Raw genomic sequence first — 14,404 nt, 5'->3', positions numbered from 1 at the left:
TTTATTATAATGGTCTCAGGAAAATTAAATTCAATACCCAACCTCTGAAATATAAAACACTTGTCCCACAACCTCACAATGCTTCAGGACACAAATTAAATTGGTTTAATGTGTTGTACTTCCATGAGAATGAACAATTAATTTTGCAAAATTTAATAGTTTTACTCAATAAATAGGTGGGATATAACCCTATCCCCTTTCAGAAATTTCTAAAGCACTGAGTTTGGTCTCAACTCAATAGGGATGTAATAACCTCATCGAGCTTCTTCCTTATAAATTTTTGTTATAACTGCATAAGATACTGTTTAATGGGCCAAGAGATGCTTCATCCATACAACCCTCCTTACTAGGCAACCCTCTTCCACTAATCAGAAAACAAGCAGTAACGTATCACTGCTTTCTTTTCATTTGGAAGGTGCTTTGTAGAGACCATAGCTCCTTCCTATTTTCTATTTCATCTGATTCTCCCATCATCCCAGAGATGCACGCCCCCCTATCCCCCCGCCCCATAGCTCACAGAAGACAGAAACCAAAGCTGAGAAAAGTCAAATTACTCAACAATGGTTAAACAGTAATTACTAGCAGAGATAGAAATAAAACAGATCTCGTCTATCTTAAGAGTCCACTATTCCTAAATGCATCTCTCCAAAATTCAAATGGTAAAAAACAGTAAGAATAAAACATTTTCCTGGGGACATTTTCAGAGGCCCTTCTCTCCAAAAAAGCCGGAGTTGTCAAGCAGGGCACCTGCTGGGTAGTGTGAAGACAACGTGTGCACAGCACTTCCAACTCAATTCTTACGACAACTTCATAAACAGCATAGTACTCAAAACACGTTCTTTAGCAGAAAGTGCTCAAGTCGTAGAGAAAAGACACTCATACATGGCTCCTACCCTAAAGCATGTGGAGAACTGCCCACCACAGCAGTGGGATAAATCTGCTTCCTGCTTCTTGAGCGATGGCTTTGTTCTTCCTTGGCACGTTCTGTCCATCTCTCTGGCTTATCTAGGTTTTTCTGGTTTTGTTTTGTTTTTATTTGTTTTTTTAGTAATTTTCAGCACACCCTTAAATTTTACAGCCAAACTGTCCTTGAAATAAAGCACAAGATTTGGTAGATTTACCTCCTTGTAGGCGTACCAGGCATTCTGTATTTACAGATTTTTCCTGGAGATCAGTACTGGGATTTGAAATCTATTAAAAATGCAAAAGGTTAAGACTCTAAGCCGAGCAAAACTCTCCCACTTTTAGACAACCCCCTGATTTTTTGCCCCCAATGTTCCAGAAGTGTCAAAACATTCAAAATTACTTATCATTTGTCTTTAGAACACAGCACTTTTGACAATTTCATCTATCTTCATAAGGCTGATAGCTCTTAAACCATGGGCTTTCAAATTTTATATGATGGTAGTAACCAAGAGTGCATAATACATTTTACATGACCACAGTACAGATGAAAAATATCCATGTATGACTGAAACAAAAGTTTCATAAAAACATATGTAACTTCACTCTATCTTACACTGGTTATTTTCTATCATATGTAATTATTTTTAAGTGCCAGTAGAAACCCACTACATTAATGTTATACCCCACTAATCAATTTGAAAAAGAACTACAACTTTTATATGTCTAGCAACACCATCTAATAGTGGGGATTCCAAGTGAGGAAAAAGTGCACACAGCACAACAGAATCCACACACTGTTATTTTGGAAGGTCTGAAAAATCTGCCTGGCTTGGGCAATGAAGATCACAAGTCTAGAGTAAAGGAACAAAGTGTATACAGATTGAAGAATTGTTGCATAAGAACTTGAAAAGAATTTAAAAATTTCAGTATAGTTGATTAAGAATGAACACTGATGCAATACTATAAATTAATCTTATTCTAATTTCAGCAGTTATGCCACTGATATCCTCTATCTGGTCCAGGACCTAATCCAGGCTCCCATGTTGCATTTCATTATTACGCCCCCTTAGTCTCCTCTGATCAGTCTTATTTGTCTCAAATGACCTTAACACTTAAAAAGTACCGGACAATATGTTGTAGAACATCTTTCAATTAGGTTTTATTACACTAGAGTAGGTGATATATTTTTGGCAAAAATACACAGCCGTGCTATTGTGGCCTCCTATCAGAAGGTACATGATTCTAAACTCCAACCCCCCAGACATTCTTACTTAGGAGGTCAGAGTAAGGCCTTAAAACCGACAGAATTAAAAATCCTGATGATTGGCCAAGTTGAGTCAGTAGAATTGAGATAAGGGCCAGGAATCTGCATGTTTAATAAGTAATCTAGGGGATTCTGAAGACAGGCTTTGAGAAACATTGCTTTATTCCACTATGGCTCTCAAAACATTACAACTTCACAAGATAGCTCTCTTCACTTAAAAAAAAAAAAAAGCGGTGTAGGCAGCTCAGCTTTTTCAAATGTCAGAAATATCTGTCTTTGCCAAAAGGCACCAGTTGTCGTGGTCAATCGATTACGCTCTCCCCAATTTCCTGTTCCCTTTCAGGCCCCTTGATATTTACACACATTCTATCTGAGTCACTAAAACTTATGGTCTGTAATGTGACTAATACTCTGGGGATATTCAATAATATCCCCATTCCCACCCCTGAGAATATCTTGTACTGTTCCAACCAAGGATAACAACAGACCCTAATGTCCACCCACAACAGGAATCTGTAACTCTCCTTCTGAAGGGTCTGTTGTGGCTTTGTTAATTTGAGTGACCTCCTCAGGAGCAGCTCTGGCCATCACATGGGTGTCAGGCTTTGCCCAGATTTCAGGAAGAACAGAAGGATGGCAACACCTCATCTATCCACTCTGGTGACCCATGCGGAATATCTACCCCCACCCTTGCCCATCTGTTGATGAAAACTGATTATCTGAAACTCTTTTGGGGGTTTCCATCAAAAACAAGCCTCAACTCTAAGCAAAAAGAGGTAAAATGAGAGATTTTAGGCCAGTAAGATCCATATTAGAATATCTGCGAGTTCATGCCACCAAACCAAATCCTGACCTGATCATTAAGATCAAAATCACAATTTGTCAGCAACACATGGCTCATCACATTTCACATCTACCCATAGTTTTTAAGCTGCCAGTGAAAAGCAAGTCAAAATAAACAAAACTCAAAGATGACCATGGAGAGTAAACTCATAAACTGAAATCCTTGATTCAAGTGTTAAGAATTTTAATAAAATTGACCTAAAGTTTTCAGAGGAAGATAAAGATATTACTAAAAGTCATCTTCATTTAAAGTAGATTACCCTTTCCTATTTGGTTACCAAATACCTTCCCGCAACCAGATAAAGCACATTAACACACACCATTCTAAAACTGTAATATTTAACAGACACCATGTAACTAAAACCATGATATTGGTTTTAGCAGCCAAGATTAAGAGTAAAGAAAAAACTCCCAAGAAAGAGAGTCTTTTGCTCTGTGTCCAATAATGCATGTTTTTCTGACAGTTCTCTTGAAGTTTCCAAGCACAAGCTCCACTTTAGAACGAAACTAAACGATGTATAACTTCTACGAAGACTTGTATTCAGGCCCTTCTCTCAGTTATATAACCAAACACAGAACTGGTAATGATAATTTATTATCATAAAAATATGAAAAAAGAAGCATCTATACGAGTAAATTCAGATTTGTATTACGGAGCAAACTGAATGGAAGGAGAAGTGAAGCAAAGTTTTATTTCTGCCTGAAGCTACTTGCAAACACACAGCTATGTATTATATCACAAAGTGCTATTCTTCATGCCAGGAGCTAAACTAAAACCAACCATATCATTCCTTCTCTTTCACCCTCTGAAATACACCTTTTATTAGTTTATTGTGTAGTTACTTTAAACACTGCATTAGATTGTAAGCTCCTTGAGGGTAATACCTGTGGTTAGTCATTCTTCAACCCCCTGCCACACTCAGCATAATGACTTTGGACACTGGCCTGAACCATGAATGAAAACAAATTATAACTGAAAACACCTACAAGAAGCTTGCCACAAAGATTCTTTCCTAAAAAGGCCTCTTTAATATTTTAAACTTCATGTTTTCTGGGTTGATCTTCTCCCACAACTGTCAACACTAGTTTACTCCTTCCCCAAAATTCAAAGCAAATACACAATATCTCTACATTTACCTGAATGTAAATTATGCCTAAATACACACACACACACACACACACACACACACACACACACACACACACCAGGAGTGCCAAAAAAATGTATACACATGACTTGTATTCATTTTTTGTTATTGGTATATTTTAATACAGTTTTTTCCTTTCTTAAAATGTGTATACATTTTTGCACCATATGTAATATTTATATATATTTTGAAATTTAGGTAGATAAACCTCAATAAAAAATTATATATTTTTTTAAATTTAAGTAGATAAAACCTCAATTATTTAGGTTTTAGAAAAGGGATAAGTAGAATAAGTATTAACCCTTTAAGAAGCCGTAAACAGTTTGGTGAGAATCACAAAGTTGTTTTTATCTTCCAAGTAAAATAACGCAAGAATGTTTTCCAGAAAAGAACTGATTTGCTTTACCTCACCGCCTGTGTAACTCTATCCGCCTGAGAGCACCAAACCTCCTAACTATTCTTTCTGACTCTGAGTCATGAGTAATAAGATCAGCTGCTACACTATGCTGGAGATGTGGCTATTATATTGGTTGGAAAACAAAGGCACCAGAATATGCTGGCTTGAAAAAGTTCTTTATTTCAGCCTGTTTTGGTCATTTGCTCTTCTCTCGTAAAATAAAAGCAGGACAATGCTTGCTCTTTCTAATTCACCCAACCCCTTCCTCCAGAACTTTCCTGTGCCAGAAATGAAATTTAGCATGGCCTGCCCTCCTCCCGAGACCTACAGAGGCTGGCTAACTCCCCCCACGATGAAATGCAGTTGGCTCTGGGTCGCCTGACTAGTTAGACTGTGGGAATTTGCGCCTACACCCCTGCAGCTTACACTGTGGCTCAGCTGTTCTGCTCCCCGACAGCACCTGTCCTCTTTCAGGGCCTCCATTCAGGTCCTGAATTTTCCATGTTGCATTCCTAGAGACCGTCCAGTTCACACAACCCTCCCTTTTCGAACTTACAAATCCCGTGTGGGGACTGTACAAAATGGGAAAACCGAGGTTCAGAGTGACCTGCACAGGGTCAGAGCCTGCTCAGGCAGTGGTTCTTGACCTTGGGAGTCAGCAGAATCACTTGTGGAACAATCTGAACTACAGTTGCCCCACTCAACCCCTCGTCTAAACACATCTAGACACGAACAATGTGTCTCCGACTACACGCTGAGTGCCCTCACGGACATGCTTGCAGACCCGCCCTAGCAACGAGGAGACTCGATGACTGCTTACTGCCGGACTGCAGAGGGTCAAATACATAGAACTGTCCCTTTAAAATCAAATCCTCAGAAATGAATAAAGAATGATTATTATCTACTAGAGAATTTCAGCGCTACCTGCCTACTCTGTGAGCCACGAACGTATCGGACTTGGCCAGATTCAGAAATGGTTTTATCTCAAAGACTCCTAAAACCTGAATCCATCTACCTATTTGTTTCTACAGATTCAGTGCAGACCCCCAGGAGAAAAAAGTGGATTTTCATTATGAAGCTGCACTCAAATTTTGCCTAGTTAGCCTTACCAAAGAAAATACAAAAATACAAGGTTACACCATAACTTAAAATTCTCCACAGGGGAAGAAATAAAATCCTACAGTATTCATAAATGCTGCACAGCGTATGAGCTACCTATATGCCGCACACTGTACTTTGATATGAAAGCAAAAGCAAAAACAGTTCTTTATATAATCTTAAAACATTGCTCTTTTTGTCTGGGGAAGAATATAGCACCAGTTAATTACAATATAAAAATCCCATTTTCTCACAATTCCATATTTCTCTATAATTATTCCAGTAGGAATTCATTGTAATTTACATGAAGAACACAGAATAAACGTTTTTAAAAATAAGGAAATCAGAATTAAAAGGAAAAGGAGTGCTTGTTCTCTATCCTGAGCTGGGTGATGGTGACAGGGGCACATGCCTATGTACAGATTCATTGAGCAGTATGCTTAAGCACTGTACACTTTTTTGTTTTTACCGTAAGTTGTATCTTCATTTAAAAGATTGTTTTTAAAAAAAAAAAAGGTAAAGGAGAAGAAGAAAAAATACAAATCCAAGACTGTGGGTACCATTTAAAATTCCTTAAACTTTCTACCGTTCATTAAACAAATATTAGTTGAGCACCAGACACGTTTCAAGACGCTGAGGATGTAACTGCAATTAAGACACAGTCACTGGACTCACTGAGTGTAAAATCGGAGCGGGGTGACAGACAAGTAGGTAAGAAGTCAGCACACAGGGTGTGAGGGGTATTGTGACGGGAGGAGGCAGGGGGCGTGGGACACGTGGCCGGGCAGCTAACTCAGTCCAGGAGAGCCAGAGATGCCAGACTGTTATTAGTATTTTACCCACAGTCACTGCTGTCTCACCTGAATTACAGATGCTGAAACATACCTACACTTTACTTTTTAAGGCAAAAAGATCCATCATTATTTCCTTCTTTTAGAAAAGCACAATGTTAAACTTAACTTTTGTCTTTACCATGATGAGGTACACTAAAAGTGAGCTCTCTCATACTGTCTCTAAAGCTATGGTCACTCACTACAAATAAACATTAGCCGAGATCAAAATGATTCAGGCCACCAGGCTCTGAAGCATTTTAGTTTAATTCACAAGGGCTCTGAAGCAAACAAGATATTCCAAAGTTAACACTCCGTCACCGAAAGCTTTCTGTCAAGAAACATCGGCATGTGGCACCTCTTCACAGAAAGTAGATTTCACTTAATATCTAAATCCACTACCCCTTCACATCAAAACAATTTCTAGGGTATCCCTGTCTCCGTCCTCTTCAAAGTGTCAGAGAAGCGGCTGGCAAACCATTTTCTTCACAAATTTCAGACAGACAGGTAATCAGACAGTCCACAGGAAGGTCTCAGAGGGCTAGCGAGGGGCATCTGACATCTCCGATGACCCAGCAGAAGGAGCGTGCCCCTTACCTGTCCGCCTTCATCAGGAGGGCCGGGGGCAGCTCTGGGAGCTGGTTGTGCTGCACATCCAAGACCTCCACGGAGGTTCTTCCCAGCCTCTCAGGCAGCCTGCTCAGCTGGTTGTGTCCGGCCAGCAGCTTCCGGAGGCTACTGTTGCAAAACAAGCTGTGCAGAAAGGAACAAGGTCAGAAGGAGACTTACTTAGAGCTAATGAAAAATGAATAGGAGCAGGAGAATATTTAATATTCTCTCTCCAAAAACCATCACTTCATTCAGAGCAATTGCAAATTCATTTGAACATAAGCTCAAACTTGGAGCTGTTCGTATTTCAACAGTTTCCATACTTTGAAAAACCAGAGAGGGTGGGAAACACTATGAAAAGGAATATTTAATGAAGAAGCTCTACTCAGTGAAAGAGAAACAAGTTTCACTGAAGATACTGAAGAGAGCAGTCTAATCGCCTTAGGTTCCCAGGGCAAGCTTTAAAAGGTGGTCGGCTTCCCAAAGGAGGGCTTCTGTCTTGTATCGCCCACAAACACGGGGTGTTTTACCCACAACAGATTCTGAATAAATACAGTCAAGCCAATTTTCACCTACAGGATCAACATTAAACAAAGGATTCTTTGATCCAACTAGTCTTTCACAAATGCCAACTGAGAAAATGTTAAATTTTCCCTCAATTGTATTGCACCATCATAATTATTCCTCCCTTTTCTAACTTCCCTAAGTCTGTATATTTTTGTTTTCTCTTTGGTTTAATCCTAAACCAACGCAGAGATTCCCTCCTAAAGCGACTAGAACTCACTTAATCCACTATTTTCTTTTGCACCTTAAAGAGCCCTTTGGAAGCGTGGCTGTGTTTCTTCTATGGGTTATCAAAACGGCAACAAAAGATGAATACTCGTTAATCTAATGTAAATCTGCGTTACGATCACTTAGGACTTCAACAGTTATAGAGAATAAAACAACCTGGGTTTAAATACAGAAATCCGGGGACTGTGGGCAGTGAGGTCATAACTCGGAATGAGAACGCATGTGCACCACGGCCCCAGAACGAAGCCGCCTAGCCCACCTGCTGTTCCTCACCATTCTGACTTCACTCACTAACCTCCAAAGTGGTCAGCATCACTCTCCATTCCAGCCGTATCTTTATTCACTTTAAATACCAAAAGTAGTTTCTTTGCTCACAACCTGTTTCGTGCTGTCACACGGAATGATACCTAACACGTCTGACTTGGCAGGGTGAGGTATCACCGTGACAAGACAGGCTGCCCAGGACTACCCTTCAGGCACAGGTGACACAGGGCAGTCTCCGTAATGGTCACGTCAACCCAATGATTTACGATTTGCCTCACCAATTTTACTGCCTTGCTGGCCGTGGAGTACAATTTAGGATGGGGTCATTTATTATTTACACACACACACACACACACACACACACACACCCTTAAACAGATAGATAACTGAAAGATAGGTGACAAAAATCTTTATCTTGATTTTTCCAAATAAAAAAGCAGATATAACTATAGGATGAGTATTAAATACTAATTATTGGATTTAGTTCAATTCTTTGGATACTAAGCACTAAAATACAGTCTCTTCTTTTGAGTACATTTCCACTTCTAAATACTAATTTCTATTTTGTCAAACCCTTTACACACGTCACTTAGATAAATAAAGCTTGAATAGTAAATCAACTTCCAATGAATCACTGTCTTGTCTGAAATATTAGATCAATGACAGGGCTGATACAAAGTTTGCAACTAAATACCACCATTAATAAGAAAACAATACATATTATTTATGTCCCAAGGATTAAAAACACAAACACACAAAAACGAACACTGTTTAAATTCCTTGACAATAGAGCATTTGGGATTGGCTTTGAATAAGCATTTGTTTAGATCCCCCAAAAAAGCCTGTACTAACACAGAGCAAATCAAAGATTAATTCTGGGGGAAAAGCCGAGAAAATGTCAGTTATCTTGTATTAATTTAATTGTTGGTTTATGTACATAATATCGTTGTTATAGCCTACAGTGAACAGAGGCCTTAGGTTCCACTATATCTGTTGGATTGGGGAGGTTGGAATGGGGAAGAGAACAGAGAAAATAGAAAAGAAGGTAATAAAAGATTTTTTTCAACAAATTAGTTTTTTTCTCTATTACTAGTAGCCTGCTTTCATTTTTGCTGTTTGTCTTCTAAAACAGCCCCCCCCCACACACACACACACAGTGCTGTCTACAGGGCACATCACCAACCCTTCTCTTAGTAATGGTGATGCGCTGCACTGGGTCACATAAATGCTCAGTGAACAAAACAACTCTAAAGCAGAAAGCATTTTCAAAGGGACTGAATTTATGAGTATGACATATGGCTCAGAAAGTAAAATTAACTGAGCTTTCCAGGGGTTGAAGCTGTAACTCAGATTTCCCTTATGAGAGCTATAGTCTAACCCAGTGTTATCCAACAGAAATACAATGCAAGCCATATGTGTGATTTAAAATTAAAAGTGAAGAGAAACAGGTAAATTAATTCTTACAGTATTTTTTATTTGACCCAATATATCCAAAATATTATTTTAACGTAATTAAGATACAATAGTATTGTGCTATTTTGCACCCAGTGTGTATTTTATACCTCAGCACCTCTCAGGACTAGTCAGGTTTCCCGTGCTCAACGGACCCTTGGCTAATGATTAGTGGCTACCATATTGAACAGCTGAACTTGAGTACATTTACTAGGCTTACCAAGCAAGCATATTTCATGACTCTTGTGTTTTACAAGAAAATACAGGAACATTGATCATATACCTTTAAAGATCATGCACCTAAAGTAAAACTTTACTCCAAAATATTGACATATTTCTATAATACTTTCATTGATATTTTTGACTATACAGTTAGAAACAACTGACTTCCTTTGTTGAGTGACCGACCGGCCAAGAATAGTGCAAATACCTAGACCTGAATTGTGGCAGCCACTAGCCACAAACGGCTATTTAAATTAAAATTAAATTTAAAATTCAGTCCTCACTCACACTGGCCACATTTCAAGTGCTCAGTAGTCACATGTGGCTGGGGATACACAGAGCACAGACACAGAGCATTTCAATCATCACAAAGTTCGACAGGACAGCAGGACAGACTGACTACCCTTCTGGTTATTAACTGTATGGCTAGTCACTAACAGTCCAATGATACTTTGTGACATAATTAGTTAACCCGAAGATGTCTGCATCTGTGGATATTAGACATCTTCACATGGCTGTTTTAGAAATCTTGCCATTAAAGTGAAAATTGTGAAATAAAAATAATAATATGTTAAGAGAGAAGAGGAGAAAAGAAAACTCCTTGAACCTTCTATTTCAAGTTTTATACCAAGAAAAAAAGAATCTAGTTTGCTCCTTCTAGGTTAAATGACCTAATAATCTTTTTGATCCCCCAAAAATTATGTTGAAGGAAAACCAAAAATTATTTGTGGGTAAGGTAGACATGTCAAGTCAATGGACAGAAAGGGAAGATTCTAAAAGAAATTAAGATTACAGAGGTGAACCAATCATACTGTTTGCCGAGTCTCTGAACATTTCTTTTGCTTCTTTAAACATTCCCACCAAGCAGCACCCCTGCATGACTTTGAGGGGTGCAAAGGCTGAGGAGTCAAAGCCTCACTGCACTCTTCACTGCATGAACAAAGTTTGTAACTTGAAGACACCACATGAGGTAAAAGATACTAAATAAGGTTTTTAAAAAACTCTTTTTTAGGGATTCATAATAACAAGTGGAACGCTGAATCAGCAATTTTTTAAATTGCTTATGGAATTTGAGATTCTCTAACTTGATTTCTAATACTCACCGTGCAGGAAGTTCACATATTTGATTATGGCCAATATCCAGAACTTCTAACTTTCGGCTTTCACATACCCACTCAGGCACGTTTTCTAAACGGTTCCTAAATACAAGAATGTAAGATGTTTTTCTCTGATTGGAATTTGAACTAAAATATAGTTTGAAACTCAAAATAATTACATTTAATAAATAAAACTTCAACTGAAATACCAAAATACAGCGAGTATAAATCAAAAGGATATGTGTGTTCCCTCTAACCTAGAAGCAAGATAAATTGTGATAAGAAATAAGAAATAAAGGAAAAGTAGGTCTGGTTCCCAGAATTGCTATCCTAAAAAGTCTACAAACTCATGCAAGTCTAGGGAGAGGAGGTCTTATACTGGAAACAAACAAATAAACATACACTTCCAGTTAATTCAAACAGTCAAATGGCATAAAATAGTTTTATTTTCCAATTTACATTTTTACCCTTAACACTAAAATACTTCTCAACTCCAGTGGATATCATGAAAGCACAGCCATAGATAAATAGAAAGAAATGGCAGCAATGAAAAAGTACACTGACCCTTAAGACTCAAGAGTTAATTATCTGAAAACATTTAGTTAGACATTACATGGCTATTATAATCACCATAAAAAGTGAACTAAACTAATCGTGATTTTAATTATTAAGTGAATTGGCCACTTTTTAGACAAGTCCACTATATTTGAATGTCCCCTTAATCATAGGTGGTTAGCCTTTCACCTTCTTTTTTAAATATGTGAAATAACCAGGCACAAAGACTCTAAAAAGGTATGTATATTATGACTACAATTCCTTAGAAACAGATGAACAATTCTGTAAAAACGTGGTGTTTGTGACAAGGACTGTATTAGAGCAAAAGTGAAAACAGTCGTGATAGTAGGGCGGTGGCATTATGCATGGTTTAAAAGTCAGGTTCTTCAATGTTGCTATTATGTCATCTTTTCCATTAAAATACAAAAAAGAAGGCATTCTTTTCTGCTTAGTGTCTATACAGGCACATACGGTCTTGGCTTTGAAGCTCTAAAGATTGATACACTTAGTGATTTTATTTGATAGTAGTTAGGCCCTAACACATCTCAGTGAGATAGGAGACTGAAAGCACCCCTCAGCATAAGCAACCTCATACAGCAATAAGACTTGTAAACGTGGAGCTTCGAACCTGAGGAACCCTAAGGACCCAGGGAACAATCTGCCGGGTGACAGGCGGTTCCTTCATGTAACATAAACACTCACACACAAGGAGGGGGCGAAAGGCTCAGAGCTACGTGAGGGGAAGCAGAGGTTTCCTAAGACAAAGTCCTACAGCTTAGGAGCATGTTACAGTCAAGTTTCTGGACACGAGAGTTACACCAGAAAGCTGACTGGCATTTAAGTGGCAGAATTCAGGAACAAGCACGACAAGTTTTCAATTCAGCCTCTCTTAGGGGTTTCACAGGCAACCATTTGCCAGTGACATCATACAAGTACAGGGAAAGTAGATTCAGTCTACGGCCAACTCTCTCAAATAAATCTTTCCAAGATATTTACATAAACCAATATATGCAAACCCCACTCCAGTACTGTTCTTATTAAAAGGGTGAAGATAACATTCAAGGCTGGTAGGGGGACTAAACGAACTACATCAGGTAATATCTGGTTTTGAGTACATGAGACAAAACAGTCTGTCTAACATGCACTTACTAGGAAATGCATGAAGCACTACTCATAAAGGATTTTATAATTACAAATTTCTAATAAAACTGTCATTTAATAATTTTCACAAAAGCTAAATTCTGACACATTGTTTCATAATTATGATGGGGAATATTATTAACACATCTGATTTTACACAATGAAATGAGTTAACAGTGTCACTTAGAGGGCCACATACTCCCAAGTACTGTGGTTGTTCAGAAAATTTGGGGTATTTCTTTTGGAATTACATTAAAAGTGAGTTTTCAATTTTTTTTTAATTTTAGACACTGTTATCTCTGCTTCCCTTGATAAATGGAATTGTAACAGATAAATAGGACGTCAGTGGAGTAGTAGGTTGGGGGGGTTAACCCTGTGAGTTTCAATTTTAGTGTAAGATTATTAAAGTTTAATTTGTACATGCTTTATGTCTTCAGGAAAAAGTCTACTATAATATCCTTGGGAACTGGAGTAGCTATGACACACTACAGTACTGAATTTGTATAAAAGGTGAGATGGTCAGCCTATTCACAAATGAGCTGAGAAAAGTGAGTAGGCTGTATGGAAATCCTTCTCTGGGAGGCTTAGCGGCTACTTTCTAAGGGTTCTTAGCAAGGAGATTGTGTACAAAATAACAGGAAGGGGGGGAAAATCAAAGAAATGTAGCACAATATTTTTAAATGAAATCAACATAATTTTAGGTAAAGATATGAAGATGTGGTTAATATAATTAAAGAATTACTGGAACTTCCAGCCATATGACCCTCAACTCACTAATCTTTTAAGCACAAACCTGGTGTTCAAATTGGTGATCGCACGAACACACCTTGATTCTTCTGATTTGAACTACAGTATACAAATGCAGTATTTTAACTGACAGACGTTTATGTACATTTTCAGAGGATAAGTAAAAACTATTGAACTTAATTTGTATTATTTACTTTCAAAATATATGGAAAGTTTTCATGCATATGCTCAGACAGAATTAGCCAAGTAATCTTCAAGCAGATTCTAGAGTACTCTACAACTTGGCTTCTTACCTAGAAACGTCCATGTAGGATAGATAATTCGGAACTGGGTAAACATCAAGTTGAACAAGTTCTAGGAGGCAGAAAAAAACACACAAAAGCATTACCATTCAAGTGACACAGAGACTCTTTAGAATATCATTACTGTGCTTTATTCTCCATTGTTGATTTGGGTTAGGAAGTACAACACATCCACTTGTTCTACCCTGAAACTACAGGAAAGGACTGAGAACTTTTAATTTAATCACAAGATCTTATTCTGAGACTGAAATAAATCGCTCATTCTACTTTCCTATCTCTTACCCGTCCACTTACTGTGGCTCTGCTCTTGGTAGGCATGCTAAATTTTATCTGGAAGATTAACTATGTAATACTGGTTTTTAACATTCAGGGTTCCTTTCATAAAACCAAATGCATCCTGGCTGTTGCCTTTTTCACTCCACGGAAACAGCACTCCTGAGGATCACAAATGACTTCCTCTCCTCAAATCTGAGAACTTCCTCAAAACTGTATGAAATGCGACATCACTGTCCACCTAGGGCTTTGTTTCTGGGACAGAGTAGCTTCTAAATGTCCTGTTTCTCTAAATACTTACCAAGTAATCACAGGGTCAGCTCCTATCTGGCTGCCCACTGGGCACCAGCTTCCTGTGAGGGTTTTGTAAGTCTACTTTTGGTACCAGCGCTCTTCTCAGTTACCTGCCTTCCCTGGTTTCAGGTACCAGCTCTGAGTCTCCAAACAACATCTAGAGTCCTGATT

At 38.2% G+C, this 14,404-nt stretch overlaps 1 protein-coding gene across 1 annotated transcript in view; it reads right to left on the bottom strand.

Moving 5' to 3' along the window:
• PHLPP1 (PH domain and leucine rich repeat protein phosphatase 1) overlaps window positions 1–14,404 on the bottom strand; it is a 177,707-nt gene that overhangs the window by 28,918 nt on the left and 134,385 nt on the right. Inside the window, exons 8-10 of the mRNA XM_019729352.3 lie at window positions 13,658–13,718; window positions 10,929–11,024; window positions 7,084–7,239 (exon numbers count right to left, since the gene is read on the bottom strand). Coding sequence (XP_019584911.3) covers window positions 7,084–7,239; window positions 10,929–11,024; window positions 13,658–13,718 — 313 coding nt within the window. The remainder of the gene's footprint in view (window positions 1–7,083; window positions 7,240–10,928; window positions 11,025–13,657; window positions 13,719–14,404) is intronic.

This window comes from Rhinolophus sinicus, chromosome 4, assembly GCF_057876585.1.
Source record: "Rhinolophus sinicus isolate RSI-liver-muscle chromosome 4, RSI-T2T, whole genome shotgun sequence".
Taxonomy (NCBI): Eukaryota; Metazoa; Chordata; class Mammalia; order Chiroptera; family Rhinolophidae; genus Rhinolophus; species Rhinolophus sinicus.
Note: the sequence above shows the minus strand (reverse complement) of the source record. Positions and strands in the feature narration are given on the sequence as shown.